General features: G+C 39.3%; 2 protein-coding genes across 2 annotated transcripts; both read left to right on the forward strand.

Moving 5' to 3' along the window:
• Positions 1-305: 305 nt before the first annotated feature.
• On the forward strand, positions 306-12705 carry LOC133421696 (ethanolamine-phosphate cytidylyltransferase-like). The gene is made up of 13 exons (XM_061711418.1): positions 306-704; positions 7155-7243; positions 7865-8026; positions 8119-8185; positions 8285-8369; positions 8445-8486; positions 9067-9199; positions 9476-9558; positions 9635-9712; positions 10876-10941; positions 11031-11096; positions 11213-11301; positions 11461-12705. Exons 1-13 carry the CDS (start codon positions 574-576, stop codon positions 11573-11575), a joined length of 1206 nt encoding a protein of 401 aa, XP_061567402.1. The 5' UTR covers positions 306-573; the 3' UTR covers positions 11576-12705.
• Positions 12706-13582: 877 nt separating this feature from the next.
• LOC133422275 (guanine nucleotide-binding protein G(o) subunit alpha-like) lies at positions 13583-24256 on the forward strand. Its single transcript, XM_061712226.1, has 10 exons — positions 13583-13621; positions 13934-14063; positions 14145-14236; positions 14313-14405; positions 14981-15141; positions 19874-20002; positions 21312-21441; positions 21568-21639; positions 23778-23865; positions 24063-24256. The coding sequence occupies exons 1-10, from the start codon at positions 13583-13585 to the stop codon at positions 24254-24256; spliced, it is 1128 nt and encodes a 375-aa protein (XP_061568210.1).
• The last annotated feature ends 838 nt before the right edge of the window (positions 24257-25094 follow it).

Here is a 25094-nt window from a genome sequence, read left to right on the forward strand (position 1 = left end):
TCACACTTCTAAAGTATTTATTCTCAAATTCCAATAGTAAGCTATACCTTGATCCCGTCATAATATATGTTATATGTGTGTTACTAGTATTTTCCTCCTCGGCGTTTTATTAGCTGCCAGTAAGGGGACTGCTGGATCCAGACAAGGTCACGTGACAGAGGAAAACCATCTCTGTTATGTAACAACAACGTCCTGGTTGCGCACACCGGCTCTTCATCGGACCACCCTGCCTCTGTCAAGTAACAAATACTTAGCTCAATTGAGACTTTTCAAAATAAGGCTCGCGTGAACTGCGTATGGGGTATATTTACAGCGCGGTACCGTCTTCCTTCTGGTGTCATCTGCGTTCTTTGGCCAACTTGACGCACCGCGCCACCGCTGCCGCTCCTGCCGCTCCTGCCGCCCCTGCCGCTCCTGCCGCCCCTGCCGCTGCTGCTGACACAGAACCCGACGGTCCTGCACCGAGACGGCGCACGCACGCACACCTGACACCGCGCAGCAAACGCTTGTGGCTAAAAGAGTCTGTCCGTGGCTGGAAGGGGCACTTCTGTAGATATTCCTCCGCAGGTCAGGATGATCAAGAACGGCCATCATCACCACCAAGTGAGCGCGGCAGCCCCCAAAGACGCAGCAGCGACCCCGGGCGCTGCAGCCTGCAGTCCCGAGAAGAGGAGGAGGAGAATCCGTGTGTGGTGCGATGGCTGGTGAGTTGCTTATCGGATTTTTTTCTATGTGACTAGGTCCTACAGATGTGTCTTCATCACCCTTTGTAATGCGGCGATTTTGTAAAAATAAACGTGCCATCTCTTCACCTGACACCGGGACGGGCCCTCTGCAGCATCACCATCAGCTCAGCAAAAGAACAACTTTTAACAGAATATCCTCAAGGAGTTGAACCACCTTATTCAAACAAACCTTATTCAAGGTTAATCCACATATATATATATATATATATATATATATATATATATATATATATATATATATATATATATATATATATATATATATATATATATATATATATATATATTACATACATACCAATAACCTATATATATATAACCTTACACTATATCTCTGTAAGGATATCTCTGGGGCATCCTGGTTTGGATTTTCCATTGTAGTAGACAGCTATTACATAATAATGTGAGGGCAAATTTGATCTTTCTTGCTACTATCCTAGCTCACTTCTGTACAAAATCTACAAGCTTTCTGAGGCCATTAGTGAATGGCATTAGGAGATAAATGGACACCTCTCTTTCTTTTAAAACATGCTTTAATGCGTTATTATTACCAGCCAACACCACAAGTTAGTTTTATCTGTTGCTGCTGTTAATGTGTGCAAATGTCGGTCAGTGGGACATTAAAAGTGAAAATAAATTCTGCTGGATTACAAGAATAGCTAGAATTGTTTCGGACTTTATGTGTCCAGCTATTTTTCTTTGGTGTTCAAGAAAACAGTCAGTTGTTTTTCTGACTAAAACAGCCATGAGTTGTTCTCCCCTCTGCCTCTGTATGAAAACGTACACGTCTTGTCGATTTACGAAAATAGTTATACCTCAAATAAAGCCAGCCAACAATTAAATGTTGACTGAATGTGAATTAGTGTGTACTATATTCAGTTTCAACTATTTATTTATATAATCAAAGCAAAAGAAAACAAATTAAAAAAGCTAAGTTAGACACTTAAACACACAGAAGTATTTGGATAATCTGAGATATTCAATGGTTTTACCTTTATGAAACACCACGTTGGTTTGGAAATTAGACACTAAAGATGTGATCAAAAGCTAAAGTTCTATCTTTAATTTAAGGGACTTCAACCCTTTTCAGCAATGTAAGCAAAGTCAGTTGCTGCTTGTTTCTGGGATTTTTTTAAGTTAAAAAAGAAAGTCTCGGGTGTCTTTATGTTTAGGGTAATTATCCAACTGTAAAAAGTGTCATCACATAGTATTTGGTTGAACATGTACAGATTATAGGCAGAATTCATCTTACATCTCTCAGCAGTCACAGCATCAATAAACCCTCAGGAGACGGTTCCATTGGGTGCCATGCATGCCTGTACCATCACACTGCCACCACCATGTTTCACACATGATTTGGTATGCTTTGGATCAAGAACGATTTTCTTTTCCTTCTCCAAATTTTTCAAAGTCTGATCTGGTTTTTCAAGTATAGCTGACGACTCGTTGTAAACCCTCCGTAGTTATATTCATGAAGATGTTTACTAACCGTAGGTTTTTGCAATGATACACCAACCTTCCCCAGAGTATTCTGGACCTTTGTTGATGTTGTGACTGTGTTCTCCGTCATCAAGGATAATCATAATCTTTTTCAAAGGTGTTGATTTGGCCGCATCTAAGGTCTTTGTTATCGATCTTACATGTTTGTTGTTTGTTTTAGGCTAATCGTAGCCTCTTCCACCTGCACTAAGATCTCCTTGGACTTCCTACTGATAGCTCCTGTAACACAGCTACCAAATGCCAACTCTGTTCCTGATATCCAGATCCAGATCCAGACATTTATCTTTTTCCGGCCAGTTTACTTTTTTTCAGCCAACCCACATACTTTGAGCCCCTGAAAATGGAGATATTTTGCTCAGAACAACTGTAATTCATAAATCTTAAATGCCATATTTTTGTGAAAACTCTTTTGATAATATCTCGATTAGTTTGTTCCAAATCCACCGTGATGGGGTAGAATTGGCAAATCATAAACTCTGTTGTCGTTAGAGTTTGGACTAACTGTATGTCAATCACTGGATGCCCGGCTGTCTGAATAATTCACATTTTCCATTGATAAACCGATATGAACCATTCACTAGCTGCTGGTTATGCCCGTGCTTCAATTGCTAGTTTGGTCAAGATGTAATTAAAGAACTGAAGACAAAGATCTAAACTTTTCTGGGAACGGTCACACTTCCATAATGACACCAAACAAAAGCATTATCAGAACTTGTGCTGAGAGCACAATCACCTTTCATTAAGGTACTTGTTTGAATGTAAAACAGAGACACCTTCGCATTCCTGGGTTTGAACTCAAACCTCAACTTTCTAATCTTTAACCCAGACACTTTAGGCCACTGCGGAGCCACCCCTGGACCTAAATGTCTTCTTTCAGCATGATGTAACATGACAATAAAAAAAAAGTAATGCTGTACTTGACAAGGGGCTTGGAAATAGTCGGGAGGAGTCTTGAACGTAACACTGATGTGATAGCACCAGCAAAGGCTGACCAAGCAAGTTCAGGTCTTAAATTCACTAGCAATGGCAATGGACTGAAGCAAAAATGAGATTTGATTGCACCACTTCTCTGCTTTAATGCTCACTGCCACTTATTTGCAGATCATGTTAATCTTCATGTTTGGAAATGACTTATCCGAGTTGTGAAATTGGCCCTACTTTTCATGAACGCTCTCGTTTTGTGCACATTTATGTACTTAACAGACATATTTTTCTTACACAAGTGCATGAATGTCCAATGCAATAATCCATCTCAGTAATAACTGAACAGCATTCATGAACGAATCCAACAGGAATTATAAACTTGGATGGATCTAGGGTCTGAACATACCATCTTAAGGCTGATTTATGGTTCCGCGTTACACCAATGCAGAGCCTACGGCGTAGGGTACGCTGCGACACGCACTGTACGTTGCACGTCGCCGCGTACCTTACGGCGTAATCTCTGCGTCGATTTAACGCAGAACCATAATTCAGGCTTAAGTCTCACTTCAGTTTCAGTTTCAAAGTTTATTTAGACGGGACAATGCATATTAATGCACACTACATTACGCAGTGTGAATACACCGGGTTTAGCAGTAATGCTAGTTTCCACCCGCAGTCCCCACAAACAACCAGACACACTCACACTCACACCTACGGGCAATTTAGAATGATCAATTTACCTAGCATGCATGTTATATGTTAGTGTACTTTTAGTGTATCATTGATGAGCTGGCCCACAGAGCCGATCTTTTGATCTATGACTGACCGTAAAAGGTAATTTCACCAAAATGTCAAGAAACAAACTGCACTTTCCCTTCTATCCATACTCATATTTCACCTTGCAGAAGGTTTTAATGGAAAGGTTACGCAGTCATTGAGAGACAGCTTTTCCCGTGTTCACAGACCAATGTGTGCACAGTTGTTTTTTTGTTGGCACTGATATCTGCAGGTTACCAAATGTAAACAGGAAAATTCATTTTGGGCACTAGTGTATCGACTTGATGGCAAACGATAGCCGTCAGGTCGATAAACAGAACAAGGATGATGCTGATGCTGAGTTGTTCCATCTTCTCCAGTGTGTGGATTTGATCTTTGTTGGTGTCATCTGTGCCCATGAGTTCAGTTTATTTGCGTTTTTAATTGTTCGCCGAATGAAGCAAGCAAGCGGTTCTCTGATATTTTAACCAAGAAAATAATGAGCAGGTTAGATAATAACCTCCTCTGGGGGAAAGAGCAACGCTGCAGCGGCATAAAAGATTTTTTGAGTTTCTGCGCATGAAGGCGAGGATTACGGTTGCTTTTTCTAGTCGAATTCCTGCCATTTATGTGTGCCTGTGCATCTGTGGTTTGATGGTATGTTGCAGAATATTTGGGATGCCAGAATATTAACCGGTGGGATGAGCATGCAAAGAGAGCCAATGTCAACAGGACTCGTGCAATGGACCCCTCTAACCCCTCTGGCCCACACCTCCTCAGGCTGCTGTGGACCGCGCTGCGGTGCCTGTCACTGAGCGCATTGTTCCCCCGAAGCCCTGTACTGAACGCCGACGAACTCTTCCTGGCATCCTGCTTCGCCAGCAGTGTGAGAAGAAAATTCCAAGGGGAGAGTGTTTCTCACAGGCACAAAGAGACTTGCTGCTCATGACAGGGTTTAAAGATCAGCTGCTACAAAAGCACCACTCAGGAAAAGAGTAAAGTCCACTTCCAGTATGTGCTGCGGTATTGTGTAAACTCTTTTTAAAGCCTTATGGCGCTTTTCCACTAGTACCTACTCGGCTCTGCTCATCTCGTCTGTGAAACTCGGGCTTATTGTCCTTGCCCATCTACTGCTGTCCTTTACTTTCTACCTCAAGAAACTGAGGTTCTGTTTGGGGTGTCTGCTGACAGGCTTCACTAATTAATATTTCATCATGGCACAATGATAAGTTCATGATCTCTCTCCCTGGTAACAAATGCAACAGGAACACGGTCATCTTGCTCGTAGCAGCCTCCTGGTGTTACGTAACTCCGTCTCGGGTTCCAAGTTCTCATCTCTTTTCATTCACCTCCAAAATCCTCCTCAGAGCACTCTTCTTGGCTTGATCTGTCCCCTTAGATGCGGCACACAAGGATCCCATTTCAATCGTACAAGACGCCCTCGGAGCAGCTACAATCCTCTTTTAACTCATAATGATGACATGAAAGCACATTTTAGTTCTCTGTTATGTCTTTTAAATGGCAAAAGTGCTGAGGAATTCCTTCTGCAGCCAGGACTTGTATAGTGACTCTGCGTTAAGTTGCAGATGCTTGCCTGTCTTTGCATAGCCAGGGAATGAAAACATCACAGGCTTCTGTTACTGCTGTTACCTGCTTCATAATTTACCAGGGCAACTGTTGTTCTCCTGTAGTTGTTTTTAGAATTGAATTGTTATATGTTCCTGCAGTGTATAAGTCAAGAATAAATATGAAAAAAGTATAATTAGTTGATAAACTATTGGAAAATTGTAGGTAAAACAGAAAAAGAGATGGGTGGAAGAAATGTTAAGAGTATGCCTTTAAGTGGCGTGTTGTTGCCTGGCAACAACTGGGGTCATTGCAGATGCAACATTAGCAGGTCCAAAAGAAGAAAGAAAGGCAGCAGCTGAATATCTGGAGTGCAGAGATGCTCCTTCACAGTAACTGCCTTCCTCGTTTTCGCCTCGCTGCTCTGTTTGCAGTCTCTGTCTTTCTCTATTAAAGCTGATTATAGATGAGTGCTTAATGCCCACTCGTCTCACTTTCTCTTCATTAGTGCTTTAAACACTCCCATTTTATGTTAAGTGATCTTCTTCAGTCACAATTCAGGGAAGGAATGGCTTCGACTTACACTTTCTTGGTTCCGTTTTACTCCAGTTCAACTGTCTCAGTGTCTTTTCTCGAACATTTTTTTTTTCAATATCCACATTCACTTCTGGCTTAAGCATCCCTTGGGTTTTAAAAATCTCAGTCAGCTGCTCTTTAATTTACACAACGTCATGTTGTCATGGTTACTCATCATAATAAATGTTGAGGCAGAATTACCAGCAGAGCATCCAAACGAAGGTAGAAAAATGTTTCAATAATCAGTGTTTTAATGTAAGAGAAAACCATCCCTGCAGAAAATCTCAAGATGTTGCAAAGAAAAACACAAAAAAATATGAGCAGAGCTGCTGCAACTTGTGCAGCTCCATGTCCTTTTCAAGCTCTGCTCCAATGCGTAAAGATAGTTAATCAACCACTTATCAAACTAAGAAACTAAAGATTGAAGAAGAAAAATACATAAATAATAGATACAAGACTTAAAGGAGCAAATCCCCCCCCAACCCGACAAAAAAACTGTTAAAATTCACTAAAAAAGTCAGAGTTTTATAAATTTTTTGATTGCATCACTCGTTGTAACTTGTACAGTGAAATAAAAAAAAAATCCAAAAGGAATATCGGGACGCCAGGAGCAGTTGTCATTAGTGACAGTGATGGGAGGCTAATACCCATCTGTTCAGTTACTATGCTGCGTTACAATCTCCGTCTCATATCTGTGCTAATCTAATTAAATACAGATGGTATCATAGCCTAGCAGGAGATGCGAGGGAGGGGAGAACACACTTTAACTATCTCTTTTTTATCTTCATATATTCTACGTATCAAATGCAGCGCCCAGGTTTCATTTATGGGTTCATGAAAGAACAGTTCAAATATGAACCGGATCGTAAACTTAATGCTTTTTGGACGTTACAGCTACACATCTTAGAGGATGATTCTTGATGTTGTCAAGAATAGCGTATACAGTAAAGGATTTGATTGACATATGCATGAAATCTTTAGTATTCCTTTGACTTCTGCAGACAGAGATCCAAATGCAATCCCTGCGGCTGCTGCTACATGTAACATTTCTAAAGGTTCAAATCCTGTCGTGTTTTTCCTCCACAGCTACGACATGGTGCACTATGGCCACTCCAACCAGCTGCGGCAGGCCAAAGCCATGGGAGATTACCTCATTGTCGGAGTGCACACAGACAGTAAGAACATTATGGATAAAGTTTATATTTTGATGTTATGTCACACTTCAATTATGTGCTCATATGCTCAGTGTCTTTGCACACACGTGAATGTCTGCACTGCAGCATAGAAAAAGCTAACAACTTCAGGTTATTGCAGGATCTCCAAGCTGTATAATCATATATCATATAATCATGTATAATCATAAATAAACACTTAATTATTTCTTTTTTGCTTCATTTTTGCTGAATACACAATGGCTCAGTCAAAAGAGCTTATACAGTGGTCACTTTAAATATTGATTCTAAACATCTGCCATCTAAGAAATTAACTGGATGTTATCAATAAAATACCACATCTCTCCTACTGTGTTGAACACTGCAGATTAGTGGGCAGAGGTTGAGTGTCTGACCAGAATTAGAAAACTCTGGTTGGCTCATCTGTGCATCACCCTCATGTGACACATTCAGGAATTGCAACATTGTAAAAACCCAGAATACTTAGCAGATATGTCAGCAGCCTTGCCACTTCCTGAAATAATAATTCAATGTCTCAGTGTTGAAGATGGTGCACTGTTCATGGCATTCAAACAAATGTCCTTCTCTGTGTTCTTTTCATTTCAATATTTTATTTTTTCCAAGGTGAGATTGCAAAGCACAAGGGTCCGCCGGTTTTCACTCAGGAAGAAAGATATAAGATGGTGCGGGCCATAAAATGGGTGGATGAGGTCGTGGAAGGAGCTCCTTATGTCACCACTCTCGAGACCCTCGACAAGTACAACTGTGACTTCTGCGTTCACGGAGGTAACGTCATCACCCTGCGTACTTGTTCAGACACAACACAAAAAATAAACCTCATTGAATCACTGCGGGGATCGTGTATGCTGTCGTTTCAGATGACATAACTCTAACTGTGGATGGAAAAGATACATACGAAGAGGTGAAGAAGTCGGGGCGCTACAGGTGAGCTTTTCTAATCAAATGTGCAGAAGGGGATACAAACAGTCAGGGGGGGCTGTTGGGTACCTGTTTGAGTGACATCAGTGTATCATGTCATTTTAGGGAGTGTAAGAGGACCCAGGGAGTTTCAACCACAGACCTGGTCGGCAGGATGCTCCTGATGACCAAAGCACACCACAGCAACATTGTGTGTATCATCAAATTCTCTTAATGTGATTTATTTTCAGAGAATTAACCCTGTTTTCTCCTGTTTTATTTTCAGGACAGTTCAGACTATAAACAACACACAGACAACTTTGGAAAGGTAAAGTCTGATTCGTTTTACCCAGGTTACATGTAAAATTGAATCAAAAACGTTTGCAGACAAGGCCATCATTGTGGCTCTTTAGAAGAAAATACTTTAGCTTCCTCTTCTTCAACTGTTTTGCTATTCAAGTTGCTGTTTGGGCCAAATGTCAACCAGTATTAAGTAAAAGGCCTTTATGTAGGACCCACGTAGCAGTTATGTAGTGGGTTTTGCCAGAAAACAGTGAATGTCGCTTCTGTTCCCGGATGGGAAGAGTAACTCAGAGCCAACAAGCTTTGACTTGCAGGCAGCTGAGGGTCTCTTCCCTTTTCAACATTTAAAACAAGAAGAGTAATGCAATTAATCTGGCAAGGAATTGAATAAATAAATTTTTCATTTGAAGGTGCCAACTTGCGAGTTTGGTTCTCTGGAAAGGTGGCGTCACTTCTTGCACCACTAGGGGGCGGTCATGTAGCGTAAAGATTCATTCTGGTCATGTGAAAATAATGAAGGGCATCTGTTTGATTGCTATTCCACCAAATTCACTTATTTTGCTTGTTTCTTGTTTTGTTTTTTGGTGGGGCGTTCACGTGGTCAGAAGGGCCATAGTCCCTGGACTGGGGTGTCTCAGTTCCTGCAAACTTCTCAGAAGATCATTCAGTTTGCTTCAGGCCATGAGCCTCAACCCGGAGACACCATCATCTATGTAGCAGGAGCCTTTGACCTCTTCCGTATCCTTTTACAAACTCATTTCACAGTCACGTGATGTTTTTGAAAACAACAGATTTTCCCATCTTTTCATCAGAAAGCATGTTAATGGCCTGGTTAAGTTTCTCTGTGAGGTCCTGTCGGACTTCCATAGTGGTCTCTAGTGTAAACATTTGCATTTGATTTTGTTTTGGATGTATTTTACATTGTTTTGTAGCCTTTGCACCTCAGGGAAACTGTACAACCCGGGGAGATTTTGCTTGAAAGTGAAACAGACTCTCCCTTGACACAACTGACAGACATTGGTCATGTGGACTTCTTGGAAGCAGTGCACAAACTCGCAGAAAAGCCATATATTATAGTTGGGTTGCACTTTGATCAGGTGAAACTTTGTACTTTTTTTTCCCCTTCTGAGACGTTTGTTGTCATTTTTAACACGTCATTTTCATATCTTTCAGGAGGTGAATCGTTATAAAGGGAAAAACTACCCCATCATGAACATCCACGAGAGAACACTCAGTGTCCTGGCTTGTCGGGTGTGTACTTCCTATTCAGCTTTGGGAATTATTCACACATCACACTACAGGAATAATTATTGATGAAAAACTCACATGGAAGCCATACATTAATACCTTAAAAAGAAAATTATCTAAAATAATAGCAATATTATATAGAATGAAAGGTATTATAAATAAAAGATCATTACAAACACTATACAGATCCCTACTACTCCCATACCTTACCTATTGTGTGGAAGTGTGGGGAATACGTATAAATCAATAATCCAACCCATCTATATTTTACAAAAAAAAGCAATTTGAATTGCACTTACATTGCACACTTAAATTGCAAGATATAGTTAATCTGAACACCACTGTAATAATATATAAGGCTTACGACCTTAGGGGAACAACAATGTTTAAGACAACAACAGTAAGAATAAATACAAAGGGTAGATGTATATCCGTTTTAAGAGTAAAACTGTGGAACTCATTAGACAACGACCTTAAATTAGCAAACTCAATAAAAGCATTTAAGCTATTATTCAAAGCAAAGGTAATGGACACTTATATAGAAGCAGAATAAGCAAACAAAGAAGAATGTACACATGTATGCGTGTAGGTGTGTGTTTGCCTGTGTGTGTGTGTACCGGTATGAACATATGCATGAATTGTATGTAGGATTTGATGTATAGACACAATACACATGCATGAGATGAAATGACAACCTAATTGGTTTTGTCGGTTTCTTTAGCATCTTTTCACTTCCTGTTTTCAGAGCTATCATTATTATTATTATTATCATTATTATTACTATTACTACTATTACAGTTATTACAGCTATTATTACAGTTATTACAGCTATTATTATTATTATTATTATTATTATTATTATTATAAGATATATTATAAGATAAGCTTTATGCTTCAAGCCCAGACCTTTTGGGTCAAAATAAGCACCATGTTGACCAAAGAAAAACCTGTAAATTATCTTGTTTATTGATTTTTTATGCTTATCATTGACCGAAATAAAGATTAACTAACCAACTAACCAACTAACTAACTAACTAACTAACTAACTAACTAACTAACTAACTAACTAACTAACTAACTAACTAACTAACTAACTAACTACATCATAGTGCATATCGCTATAGCCAAATAATGGTTTTCTGTGCCCCCCCCCCCCCCCCCCCCAGTATGTATCAGAGGTGGTGATTGGCGCCCCCTTTGCAGTCACAAAAGATTTACTTGATCATTTGAGGGTAAGTAGAAACAATACAACCACCACTCAGCACAAAGGTGCACTCAGAAATACACATTTATTGCCATGCTTGTATCTTTGTGTCTCCAGGTGGATCTGGTTTGCCATGGGAAGACAGAAATATACCCTGACAAGGATGGATCTGACCCATATGCTGTAAGACTCAAATGACTGCCACCCTGTGCAAGCAGGTTGTTGAAACCACTCATGAGTCTGCAGTGACGTTTTTTATTTATTTATTTATTTTCTGTAAATGTATGCTTCATACTCAGGAGCCGAGAAGGAAAGGAATGCTGCGCATGGTGGACAGCGGGAACAGCCTCACTACAGACGCTATTGTGCAGAGGATAATCAAAAACAGGTACAAATATCTCAATTTAAATGTTATTTAACACTTGCCATATTTTCAAGGTTTTCAAATTATACATACTGTAGCTTAATTTCTGCAATAATAAGTAATACATTAGGTATTAAGTATGTGCTTCTTTGCCTTGTTTACATTTTTCCTTTTTGAATTCAGATTACAATTTGAGGCACGGAACCAGAATAAAGAGGCCAAAGAGATCGCTGTGATCCAAGCCATGAAGCGGCAAGAGGAGGAAAAGACTAAAGAGCCAGCTCGAGCTGTGCTGTAGGCAGTACTAACTGGGGGGGGGGGGGGGTCTATCTAACACTGACAAGCCTGGTTAATAGCTACTCCTGTACGGTAAAATCAGCTCTTTTGTAAATGTTATAGGACCTCTTCACACGATCCTGGTTAATAACAGCAGGGTTTACAGCAGAGAGAAACCAGGCTGGACTTCTGTGCATCATCTGGTGACTATCTATACAAGACCAACAAAGATGTTGCCGAATCCTCAGATGGATGTTTTAAATCTTTATAGTTTAAATTCCACAAGTAACTTTATTTTTCTGCCTTCAAAAACAAAATGTTGACTTTTATTATGGGCTCTGAGCACGTGGCCTGAGATGTTCAGGCTTTAATTATATAAGAAGGAAGTGATATGATCAGTACTTCCTGCTCCTGAGGCTGTTGCTGCTTTTAGCCCAAAAATGGGCTTAGCCCCAGAACTAATCAACCTGTGTATATACTGTATGTATTTAAGTACTATAAAAGTGACTGCAGGCTCTCTGCAGGATGCTGACACCACTAGAAAGTCAAGAGAGAATATACCTCCTTCTCTCTTCTGACTTTATCTAGAGGGATTTTGTTCAAACTTTGACTGACTCATCATGTACTGTATAACCAAATCTGCTCCACTCTGCACTGACTGCTCAAAAATAATCAGAGCTATTTCTCTTAATAGTAGTTTTTTTTTACTTGAAAATGCACAGTGTTGAGACCTTAAAGTCTGACTTATTGAATGCAATTGTTTTTTTAAACCAACAATCCTTAGAAATATTGACAGTGTAAAGAAAACTAAAGTTTAAACTTTAACCTTTCATATCCTAACTACAGAAATATGACTTATTGCTACATGTTATTTACTTGAACACAAAGCAGAGTTCAAACTATCACTGAAGTCCTGAATGATTTAACCTCTGTTTCTATATGAAATGGGATTTAAATATTATATTTTTTTGTAGATATATATTTTACTCACCAACTCTCCATTAACTGCTGTATAGATGGTCCATTATTGTCTAAACATTTTAAGAATATGTCTCTATGTCAAGTTGGAATGTACTGAGTGTTGGCTATGATCTATGTTATTGACACCTGCCAGTTGCATTATACTGTAGAAATTGCTAATAAAATAATAATCTGAAATGGTATTTCATGTCTTGTTTTCACTTCAGCAGAAAATGTGTCTTTAAAGGTAGGGTATCACCTCCGTTCAACAAAACATGGAGTTAGCTTTTTGGTGCCCCTCCTGACAGTGATCCAGACACGAGGGTTGGGCCTGTTCAGTGTTCAGCACTTGATTTTCTGACTGTTTGGTGTGCACCATCAGGATAGTTGCGGTGTACTTTGTAAAGATATTATTGTCAATGTCAATGCACTTATGCAGTCAAAATAATAAGTGTAGGTGCACAAGTTTGAAAAGGTATTAGTCTCACTAATAAATGGGAAAATTTGAAATATTACAGCAGCAACACCTGTAACCAAGTATCCAAAACATATGCATCATAAAGAGAAATATCTATCTCGAAATGGATGAGTGTGTCAAAAATGAACCATATGGGTATCATATAAGCTATGAGGTGGTTGCAAATAAACAATAAAAATAAATGCATTCATTTGTAGACCGCTGCTCACATTTACACACAATGTTAAATTCTGAACACGATTACCAATAATTAATTGTTTTGAAGCAGCTTTTGTTTTGTTAGCTTTTCTGAATTTTATAACATACAGCATGAGCCACAAAGTAACTGTTAAAAGCCAGGAAATTACAATTTACACGTCAACAAATAGGTCAAATAATAGATGACGTTTATTTTGAAGGGGAATCCGGTGTTCGCTTTAATTTTGAAAGAAGTGCGTCGCGCACCTGGCTCCAATTAAGCAAATTAATTTGTCCGTTTTTTTTTTTGCAGTCACGAAATTGAAACAAATAATCAAACAACGTTTTCCTTGAAACATTAGCGGTCTCTCCTGTGAAACAAACGACAAAAGCTCGAAGGGCCAAACAGCAGGGATGTTTTGTTGCTTAAATGTACTGCCACTCCCGCTGCAGGTAGAAAAGATTTAAATTTCAAGCTTTTCTTTTACATTGTTCTATCATTAGGTCATCGAGGGCAGATTTGAGTTGCTTTATAAAGACATTCAAAATACTCAGACTTTTGGTACCCAGTCTGACTCCAGAAGTGACTTGTTTTTTTTTTTTTTTTGCAGAGCTATTTACAGATCAAAGTTTTTCTTCTTCTAGATATTCAAACCGTCTTTGAAATAGTGGAATATTGAGCTAATTTGGGGATAATTTCACTTTATTCAAACAGATAGTCTCGGATCATTCAATTTTCAAACATAGCTGTGACTTTTCTGCTAGATCTGCATGGGGATGTGCCCGGACATCACAGAAGAGAGTAAAAAGGCCAAACTGCAGAGCTCTAAAATCGAGCAAGATCTCTGTGAGCAAGCCAGGGCTGAGAGGAATGTGGTCAAAATCCTAATGCTAGGTATGTCCACTGTCTTCCCACTTGGGATCACTCGCATACTCTTGTTTTTAATTGAAACTGCATCTGTGTGTTGTGTGCCAGGAACTGCAGAGAGTGGCAAGAGTACATTGGTCAAGCAGATAAAGATAATCCATACTCATGGTTTCTCCAAACAGGAGCTCATTACTTTCAAGGTACCGGAAACTGTTCTTCTCAGGATCACTGACAGTTCTTTAGATGAATAATAAAATATCCTGTTCTTCTTTAAAGCCTGCCGTTTTAGACAACCTTTTGACCTCGATGAAGACGGTTCTCCAAGGGATGGGCACCCTGCGGATAAACCTCGCAAACAAGAAGAACAAGGTGAGATATAAAAGTCTTCAGTCATTTTTCTGTCTGCATTTATTGTAACCTTTTTGTTACACTAGATGTCACTCTGTAGCTGTGCATTATAGGGTATCAGTATATTTATACATTACGTTATTCACCTAGTTTAGAGCTGGTATTAGGGATGTTAAAGCATACTGAATTCATCATACATTCAGCTAGACGTTGAGATCAGATAACATTTATAATACTAGGAGGATGGTCTTATTATCCACATGATATGTAACAGATCTAATCTTTACTACTAGGTGTGCAGGAGTGACATAAAAGTACAGATGTTGCACAGCATTTAATGTCACGTTCCTACCATCTGATGATAACATTCGCTGGACACTTCTTGCAGATTTTGGGGGGGGAAACATTAGATTTCCCTTTTTTATTTTTTTTTTATTTATTTTTTTTTTAAACTTTGTCTGCATATATAGTAATGGTTAATACCATGTTGGTAAAAACCTAAGGTGTGTGTGTGTGTGTGTGTGTGTGTGTGTATGTGTATATTAATAAATAAATAAATATAGGGGTGTTTTTAATAAATATCTGTTCCCGGTCAGATACATGCCCGCTCCATTCTGTCCTGCAGCCAGTGTTTTGGAGATGAAGAGGAGCTGCTTCCTTTTGTGGCTCATGCTTTCTGTGCCCTTTGGAACGACCAAGGCGTAAGAGCAGCTGCAGCCAGAGGTTACGAATTTGAGCTCAATGACTCTGCACTCTAGTGAGTACACTCACCTGAAGTAATTTACGTTGCACAACACCCCCCCAATTATGACTAACGGTGGAAATGTCAAGGGAAATTGCTCAGAAAGAAGGGTGCCGTCACATCTTGTCAATACTGAGCGACAGCAAAGGCAGTGCTGAGAATAACTCTCCCACAGGAAATGATTTGTGACATTTGTGGAATGAGAGGCTTAATTGGAACCACATTTTAAAGAAGAAAAACAAAACTGTTTAGCGACATCCAGGTGGATGAGTATTTGGGTGGAACAGATGAAACATGATTAGAGACAAACTGTCTCCTTATAACCAAACAAAAATTCATGGATTAAAAAGACTGAACTTGTAATTGAAGGTATGGGGTTTGGATCTTCATTAAAAAAAACACACACCTACTTGAAAAATAAGTGCATGTGGTGGCATTTTTGTCAGTTTTTATTTTTTTTATTTTTTTATAAAACATGAATATTTGTTTTTGGGTTTTTTAAATTGAGTTATTTTTTTTTAACTATTACTCAGTTTTGTGAGGTCATTTTTTAGATTTCTTCAAAGCACTCATTTCAGAACTATTCATAGATTATTTCAGAGTTGAATGTGGAGGGAAAAGGCACATTTTCAGCCATTGCCTCTTCAGGTGAGTGATTCTGAGTTACTAGTTCTAGCCCTGTTTTTGAGGCCAGATTTCCAGAAGTTTCCTTCCATCATTTTTTGGTGCCTCAACCGAGTCCATTCTGTCTTGTGGTTAAACCAGGGCTGGGTAGTCCTGGTCTTCGAGGGCCGGTGTCCTGCATCTTTTAGCTATTTCTCTGCTTCATTGCACCATGATACAAGTGACTGTGTCGTTGAGAGAATTGAGCAGACCTTGATGACAAGCTGATGATGATGATGATTAATTAGAATGAGTGTGTTTAAAGCAGAGAAAACTGTAAAACATGCAGGACACCGGCACTCGAGGACGAGGATTGCCCACCTCTAGGTTAAACATAAATTTTAACTTTTAAACTTCACCATGACTTCTAAAATCCATGTTAATGATCTGAATTGCAACATTAAGCGAAGAAACATCAGCCTGAAAAGCTTTGCATGTGTTGTGGCATGTCGACATCACTTTTTTTTTTTTTTAATTTTTCCTCAATTTCTATCAGTCTGCTTGCGTCAGGGATAATCTACTGGTAAACTGTCACACTTGAGTATTATATGTTGCTGACTAGATTAATTGAACCGACAAATTTCTGTCGCTCATATTGAAACATTTTCTGGGATTCATGAGTTGCATTATTGTTGACTTATGTTGGAAAATTTAGACTTCTTCATTGTCAGTCACATGCAGCCAGTGTATCTGAGTGGAATTTCTATTTACTATATATAATTCTGCAATGGTCTTTAAAGTAATATTGTGTTTTATTTATACATAGACAGAGAGAGGGATCAATATATAGACATTTGTCTTTAAATGAGGTTTGAATTCTTAACTCTGAGGCAACAGGGAGTTGATCTGTCAAGATAAAGTCTGCTCCAGATGCCCAGACTTATAGATGGAGGTGCGACAGATTAATTATTGGAACTCGATAAAGTTGAGCACTGAGGGCTTATATGAAGCTCTCCTAGCTCTCTTTCTGTGTTGTCACTCTGCTGGACCTCACATTGATTTCTCCCTCCAGGAATGTTGGGTTAGACTGTCGTGACACACTCGACTTCCCCAGGCGCCTGAATGTGTAAAATGACTTCCCTGACAGCAACATGAGTTTTAAATGTTGCTAAAAGGGAATTTTCTATTAAAGGGAGTTGTTCAATGATGTAAAGTGGGTTTTTATAAAATGTCTACAGCCAATTCAGGCATTTCTTAAGATGAATTATTCTACCAAGGTGTAAAATGATAATTTGGACTGAGGTCTACAACTTTACACCTCCTATACAAACATAAATTTGGATGTAAATTATGCTCATTATCCTTAAGAGCTGTAATTTTACAAGAGGGCATACATTATCCAATCTGAGAGCTTCCAGTGTTTCATACCAGACTGATTGAAGAATATTTAACAGGCAATTTCATGTTCATAAGTTGTTTAATAACCCTCCTCAGTAGTTGGGCCACAGGGAGCTGTAATGTTTTAAAGCATGATTCTAGTTGGATTTGCACTGATGTCTTTTGTAATTCACATGTTGCAAGCAGCTGTCTGCTGGAGTGAAGGATACCTTAGTTATCCATCAGTTAACGGATAACCCTCCTGGGCCATGTGTCCATGCCGCTGCACTGACAAACCAGCAGAAACAGCTGCCAGAAACATTTTCTTGTAACTTCTAGCATCTCTCCATTGTTTTGTCCTATGTGTAGGTTTCTGTAAAAATCATGTGGAGGGGGAGTATTGGCCAAGATCACACAGAATTAATCTTATCATGCAATATTTATTATAAATTAACACAACACTTGAATTGATCAGACATGCTAAAAATTGGATTTAGCTGGTAGTGTGAACATTAAGTCCCTATAAACAATTTTTTGAGTCTACTTGAGTCTTTTCATTTTTATTACATGCTAAGGTTTAGAAGTACTACTTATGTTAGCAATGTGTAAGTATTAAGAGTTTTGTGACTGCAAACTTGCTGTTGTGCTACTGATGATGCAGCCTTTTTTTTACCTCCTAGGGGTAGAAAAAAATTTAAGAATGCAAGAAAGAAATCAAATATCCTTGCAATGTTAAATATCGTAGAACACTGGCAGTGTCTTTTTGGGGATCCCTGTTGATTTAACCACTTACAGTAGCTTCTGCTTCTTTTATTTTAAATAAATGAAAAAGGAAGCTGATGAGTTTTGACTGTAGAGAATGCAACATGAGCCTACATTTTGGGTGGATATCATGGGTATGCTGCAGATCTAAATGCATCACTGTAGGACATTTTCAGACCCCGGTGGCCACAAGCATCATGACAGGGTTATATCAGCATTTGAAGTGGTGGTACCCTCAGACAAAGACGACGAGACGGACAATATAAAACTGAGAAGTGTCACTTGACAGAAAATCAAAGCAGCACATTTATATTTCATAATTGTGCACAGATGATACCTTATTACTATTTCTTAAAAGGAACCCTGGTTATTAAGACATGTAGTCCCTAATTAGCCACAATTGTTCTCTTATACTAAAATATGTTGTTAGAAACACATAAAATAATCTAATTGCTTTAAAAATCTACAATGTTTATCACATATTTTGACCTGCGGGAGGCGCCATGTTTTACCTGCGCAATGCATTCTGGGGGCGATGACGTAGAGCGGTGGCTCTGGGAAGATAAGCCGCGTTAGTTTAACTGGGACAGGTATCCAAAACATAGATGAGCAGCATCTCCCGGCCGTGGAGGCTGACGAGGGAGCCCATAAGACGTCTCGGTTCAGGCAAACTGGATCAAAGTTCTGTGATGCACGGGAGATCTGCAAAAATGATCAATCTCGTGCGCATCTTACCAGTGCATTAGGCTCCGGCGTAGACGGCGTAGCCTACGGCGTAGCCTACGGCGTAGATGGCGCCGGCGTAGCCTACGGCGTAGACGGCGCCGGCGTAGCCTACGGCGTAGCCGGGGCTTTAGAGCCGGCAGCGCACTGCCATCCGCTCTCCGCTCTCGCCGCTGCCGCCGGAATGGAGACGCCGGTGGGCAGGAGGCACCCCTCTCCGCCCTAAAACCGGCTTCGGTGCTGGGTGATGACAGACCAGAGGCTGAGGGGACTGGCCCGGGACTTTGACGAAACGGGAGGCGCAGACTTGGCTTCAAATAGGCAAGAACATCTTTATTTAATTTAATGACGCCAGATCTGGCTGGGGTTTTTATTGTAGCATCGGCTATCTGCTAGTTGAAACGTGTGGTCGGTTAGTCTATCTGAGTTTTATGGTGTTTTTGTAGTTCATGCTGTATGGGGCTGCACTTTTTTTTTCTTTTTTTTTTTTTTTTTACTTGTTTGTAGGTGCGCCGTCACCTTAATGTGTAGCTGTGTTTTGATCTGTGTTTCTGGTGCGCCGTCACCTGTTTAGCTGTGTTTTGATCTGTTTCTTGGTGTCAAAACAGTGTACGGGGGTTAGCAGGAGCCACCGTCTGACGTCACTACCCAGAATGTAAACAACAATGGCGACCTACATGTTAAATTATATTTTCAAATTTTATTAAAACGAAGACATCAAAAAGGTTTTTTATATCACATTGTTATAATTGATACCAACATTTATCTTTTAAGACCTACATGTCTTAATAGCCAGGGTTCCTTTTAAGACTTCAAGTTACACAGCATATTTTGACCATATAATCCTAATACGTTTACTTTTTTAGCAAATGATACCTCAACATTGAAATTGGAGAAGTTTAGAATCGATCCAGCAGCCTACAAAATGAAGGACAACCACTCAACACAATCGCTGTTGAATAGACACTCAAAAAAGCTTCAGAGTTCTTGCATTATATTTTGCATCTTGGTGTGCCTGGATACTGGCCCGAAAGAAATCGGAACTTGGTTGTTTCAATGAGTAATAAATGTTCCTACAACTAAAATGGTCTTGTTGTATTCAACTATGTCATCGCATGTTAAAACACAAGTAAGCTGCTATTGAAAGCCAAATAGCTCTTTGCCATGTAATCACTGGCTATAACATGACTTCTTTGGGCTATAATAAAAACTTAGATTAGATGAGAATCTGACCTCGGGTTTATTAATGTTTCCTATTTTCTCTCTCTCTGTGTCCCCCCAGTTTCTTCGAGAACATAAGTCGAATCATCAGCCCAACCTACGTTCCCACTGAGACGGATGTTCTGAGAGTCAGAGTGAGGACCCGTGGAATCATCGAGACGCAGTTTCGGGTTAATAAAACAACCTTTCGGTAAGAAATGTTAAAAGTGCAGAAATGTGCTACCCTTGTTCATTAAAATGAACAAGGGCTGTGGAGGTGCTGGAGACAGAGCTTTTCCAACTCTTCCAGACATCCTGATAAAAGCCGTGCATCTCTGAGCCGAGGGAGGCAACTTCAGTTGTGAAATATTGATGACCACACTCTGTCTGGTTAACAGGAATATTAATTCGAATGTGGCAAGGGGGTCTTTGGTGAATCATTGGAAGCCCATCTCCTATTCCCCGTCTGAGCTGCCATTTACAGGGGAGACTTGCATTTTGCTCCCTGCCTAATGTGTATGGATTGCCATATGAAATGATCCATACAGTTCAGGGCTTCATAAATACCTGTTGCAGAATAGCGTCATTAAAAACTGTAGAATTCTTTACTTTTTTAGATGTGCTACCAAGCTAACCACATGAAACCTTCAAAACTTTTTTTTTTTTGCGGTGACAAGTTGTATAAAACAATTTGGATAAAATGCTTTTTGTTAAATGGAATATTTATTTATCTCTGTAGACACGTCATCTGGAAAACCTGTGTTTATTTAAATATACACCATACGTTATTAATCTCTATTGCCTACACAACCATATTGTACCTAATGCTGCTTCTCACTTCTGGTTGGATGTCAACTGTATTTCATTGGCTCTGTACCTGTACTCTGCTAAATGACAAAGTTGAATCTAATGTAATATTTTTATAACAGTTAAATTCAAAGTTTATTTATGAGAGTTGTAATAAAAGAACAGGGTAATCCCTATCAGTGGGTACATCTGCAAGCCCCACTGATTTTTAGTTTGTGTTGCATAAATTCCTTCTGTTAGTTCTGTTGTCACCTATTGTCCCCCCCACCCTGCACTTGTAAGAACTCACTCCTGACCCAGAGGATAAATGCCTGATTGCTTATGACATACAAGTACAGTAATCTTGCCCCTGGAGACTCTCTGGTCCAAATGGAAAGTCATTACCTGTGACACCCAAAATCTGGGTGCCAGATCTTATGTTGAAATGGTTTGAAGTGACTAACTCTCAAGACCTGTTTGTTTGTTTTTTGTGACAGTTGTGATGTTTGTGTTTCTGAAATTTAATATACTTGATCATCATTGAAGGTATTTTGTTTCTATAGCTACATATAAATTGTTTGAAGAGTCCTTGGGACCTTGACTTTTGAGGAGCTTAATAGTTTTTAAACTTTAAAGCATAGGGATCATGCATATAAACATTTGTCCTTGCTTCCTGTTTTCAGCTCATCTAAATCTAAGCTTTTGAATAAACTCAACTTCTGTCTTGTTGCCAGATTGTATGATGTTGGAGGCCAGCGAAGTGAGAGGAGGAAGTGGCTCAGCTGCTTTGATTGTATTCATGCTGTGGTGTTTGTTGTGGCCCTCAGCAGCTATGACATGATGCTTTTGGGGGATCCTGCAGTGGTATGAAACTTAAAGACTAATTTCAAATGACATAATGCTATTTTCTGTCATGTAAACACTTGTTAACCCCCCCCCCCCCCCCCCCCCCCCCCCCGCTTTTTTAACATACTTATGTTTTGGGATTAGAATCGGCTTGAGGAGAGTCTTGATTTTTTTTCATCAATCTGCACCAACGCGCTCTTCCAGAGAGCTTCGCTGGTAAGTTTATTTGCAAGAACTGATTCATAAGTTCCTTGAAGATCTGTGGATGTTTTTTGTTTTTTTGTTTTTATTTATCGTCTCCTTTTTCTGTCTCTACTCATAAACCCATCTAAATATGTTCACTGAGTGGTTCTTCTGGTAATGCCTGATGAAGAAGAGCCACTCACTGCATATATTGATAGCACCCACCTGACAAACAGAACTGTCATTACAAAGTCTAATTGAGTTGTAGAACAGGCCGTTTCAGTTTAAGTGGTTGCCTGCAAGCATGTTTTAACAGCTGCTGTGATTATTCTGACTTCTATCATACGGAGACTGAGTCTGTTTATATCTGGACAAATCCCTCATGTAGTTTTCTTTCAGTGGTTTGAGGCAACACTCTGGTTGAAAATGACAGAACTGGATAGAACTAGTACTTTGCAGCACCGTGGGGCTGAACGAGCAAGCCTGAAAATCAGCTGGGAGAAGCCCACCTTTTTTTTCTGTGATAGTGGCTAGTTTAGCTTGGCTGCTTTAATTTATTGGCCTTTCTTGAAAGAGAAGAAAGTACGACCCCCAGCCTTCTATCTTGGTCTCTCACATGTCCTTTGTTTCCAAACACGTGGTCCACCAAGAGAGAAAAAAAATACATTTGTGATATAAAATGAGGATTGCGGGTACCCTTGAGTGCAGAAAAAATTAGGAATAAAATTCAGACATGAATATATTTGACCTGAAATATAAAATCTACTGAGCAATAACACAATAATGAACCAAAGACAATGGATTGCATGAAGAATTAAATGTTCATCCTAACACTACCAAATTGTTTTTTTTCCCCCTCCCCCCCAGAACGGTTATGTCGCATTTCATCCAACTTTGACGTCACAGAAGTGAAACAAACATTAAAATTCTGCATCTTAACATTTGTGCTCTCCTTTTTCTCAATTTCATTCTTTATCATTTGGGTATAATTGTCTTAGTTTTGACTGTGCAAGTACTTCCAAATTGCTAGATGTGAAGCATCATACTTCTGTAAACGCCACGCACTACGTGACATTGTTTTCCTCTGCGCATCTGTGTCACTTCAGGGCTGCATATCGTTCAGTTAAGTGTGAAGGTCGCATTAAAATGATGTGAACAACAAAAATCAGATTTCGGTTAAAAAAAATCGGATTTGAGCGTTAAAGCCTGCAATTTGAACGTAGCCAGACCTAATTTGTGTACAGTGTAGATGGCTGCAACTGAGGATTAACAGCTGTTGAATCAATTTTGGCATCAACTCTTACTATTTTGCTGTTGGACTACAGCACAAGTTTAATTTACTTTTCTACACAACACTCGCTCCTGTTGACTTGTTTCCATCACTCAGAATACATCACCTTGTCTGTTGCTCTGATTGTGTGTAGCGCTAAATAAACTTTATACAAAGACTGTTAAATAAGCAACTGTTGGATGGGGAGGCCAGATTGGGATTGTTTTCACACCCTACATCTTTCTAGACGCCGATCTGAGCTATTGAGTGATAATTTTACCTGGTGTGGTACAAGGGAAAAAAAATCACCACTCGTACAGGTAGCATGAATGAGAACAAAATTGTTTTATTTAATTTTACCAGGATGTAATAATGTCTGTTTTCTTCAAAAAAGCTGGACAATTTATGACCAGTTAAAATTGAACTTCACGCCCCCTCCCAACCTCTCTGCTGAACTCCAGTGCCCCCTGGTGTCGGAGTGTGCTGTGCTCACCACCAGAGTGCGTGCATCTGAGCTGTAGTGTGTGTGATCATGAATAGGTTACAATACTATGGAAACTCAAGGCGTCAGATAAACGGCTACCTGAGAGTAGATCAATAATGTAACAAATGGAGGTAGATGTATATTTTTTCCTAAATAATAAACTTTGCACAGCCATTTCCATCCAGTCTTCAAGTAGTGGTTTGCAAATGTTTACTTGAAGCATGGTGCTGGAAAGAAATATCCTAATGATTTGTAGTCCAAGTAAATGCGAACTTCATATTGAGTTTTCATTTCTGCAGAAGTGCTTACATTTAAGACCCATAAGTCATTGTTTACAACCTGTACAGACTACTGATTGGGCAGCAGAAGGTTCTTGGCTTTTTAAGTCACTGTTTGTTCTTAATTGATCTCTTTCAGGTTCTGTTCATGAACAAAACAGACCTTTTCCGTCAGAAAATCCTGCACTCTGGGAGACACTTGAGGTTTTATCTTTCGTGCTACAAAGGTACAATAGAAAAACGATACTAGAACTGTCAGTCGTTCATGAATTGGAGAGTGGTGTACTTGTACTGCACTTGTTTTATTGGGGAATATACATTAAGAGTGATACTGTCTGAAATATTATATACGGTCTCATATGTAGTGTTCCGACTCCTAATATGAGAAACTGTTAATAGTGTCCTTCCTTTATCCTCCATCTAGGAGCGGATTGTGACGTGGATGCAGGAGCTCGCCACATCACTGCCATGTTTTCAGCATGTAACAGCAATCATGACAAGGCTGTGTATCACCACTTCACCACTGCCACAGACACCACATGCATACAGGTGGTCTTCCACATGGTCATTGACCAAATAATCCTAGCAGGAAACCTAGCAGCTGTCCAGCTGTTGTAGGTCTCTTCAGGGCTCGATTTGTTGTTTTAGTAATTAATGGTTTTTTATTTTATCAAATGTATTTTTATTAAACATTTTATTTTAACTTTCATAAGTGGTCCAAGATGTGCTCTTTATTTTATTTATTTCAAGTTATCACATAAAATACTTGCCGGTGCCTTTTATTCCTAAAGGGTTTCCATTTACTCTTAATGTTAAAGAATAGGTGAGATTTTAATTTGTTTCACTGCCAAAAAAATATTCATGAACATTTGTATTTTTAACTACAATTTCTGACAGTAATGTGGGTTTTTAACTTTATTATTTAATGCCTAAAGAGTTGACTTATTCAGGCTTCTCAGAAAAGAGGCAACAAGTGATGTAGATGTGAAGAATCAAACATTGCAATCATTTTGAACAGGGATGCAATATAATCCATTTAATGAAAATTCAGAACTTTTGTACAGTAATACATTTACAATTTTAAAAGTTTGACAGGTTTTTAACAGCGCTTTCTAGGAATTGGAGAATATCCACGTGCCAATCACTACTATATTTAAGCGAAGATTTACTTGTTTTTTTTTTTACTGGACATAGTATTTCATTTTTACCTAAGTTGGTAGTTTGTATGATAAATTAATTGTTATAATTGGGTATAACAGTCTATTTTACTCAAATCTAACTTAAATCTGCTCGCACTGATTATAGGGACGAGTCCTATAAATTGCAAACCTTTACGGGCGTGTAAAGGTTTCACGCGCGCACGTAAAACTCATCAAAAAATCTGTGTCCCTTTTGGGGCTACGTAGAGAGGCCCGGTGTCGTGCCAAAAAGTGATTGCCTGCCAGAATCTGATTTC

This window comes from Cololabis saira, chromosome 21 (genome assembly GCF_033807715.1).
Source record: "Cololabis saira isolate AMF1-May2022 chromosome 21, fColSai1.1, whole genome shotgun sequence".
In the NCBI taxonomy this organism is placed as follows: Eukaryota; Metazoa; Chordata; class Actinopteri; order Beloniformes; family Belonidae; genus Cololabis; species Cololabis saira.

What these genes read in the sequence shown, in the direction of transcription:
- LOC133421696 (XM_061711418.1), top strand. Translation starts at nt 574, where the DNA reads ATGATCAAGAACGGCCATCATCACCACCAAGTGAGCGCGGCAGCCCCC. An exon ending in CGTGTGTGGTGCGATGGCTG is followed by an intron (nt 705 to 7,154) that starts GTGAGTTGCTTA and finishes TTTCCTCCACAG; the next exon opens with CTACGACATGGTGCACTATG. An exon ending in ATTTACTTGATCATTTGAGG is followed by an intron (nt 10,942 to 11,030) that starts GTAAGTAGAAAC and finishes TTGTGTCTCCAG; the next exon opens with GTGGATCTGGTTTGCCATGG.
- LOC133422275 (XM_061712226.1), top strand. Translation starts at nt 13,583, where the DNA reads ATGTTTTGTTGCTTAAATGTACTGCCACTCCCGCTGCAG. An exon ending in AGGAGCTCATTACTTTCAAG is followed by an intron (nt 14,237 to 14,312) that starts GTACCGGAAACT and finishes TCTTCTTTAAAG; the next exon opens with CCTGCCGTTTTAGACAACCT. An exon ending in TTTTGGGGGATCCTGCAGTG is followed by an intron (nt 21,442 to 21,567) that starts GTATGAAACTTA and finishes TTTTGGGATTAG; the next exon opens with AATCGGCTTGAGGAGAGTCT.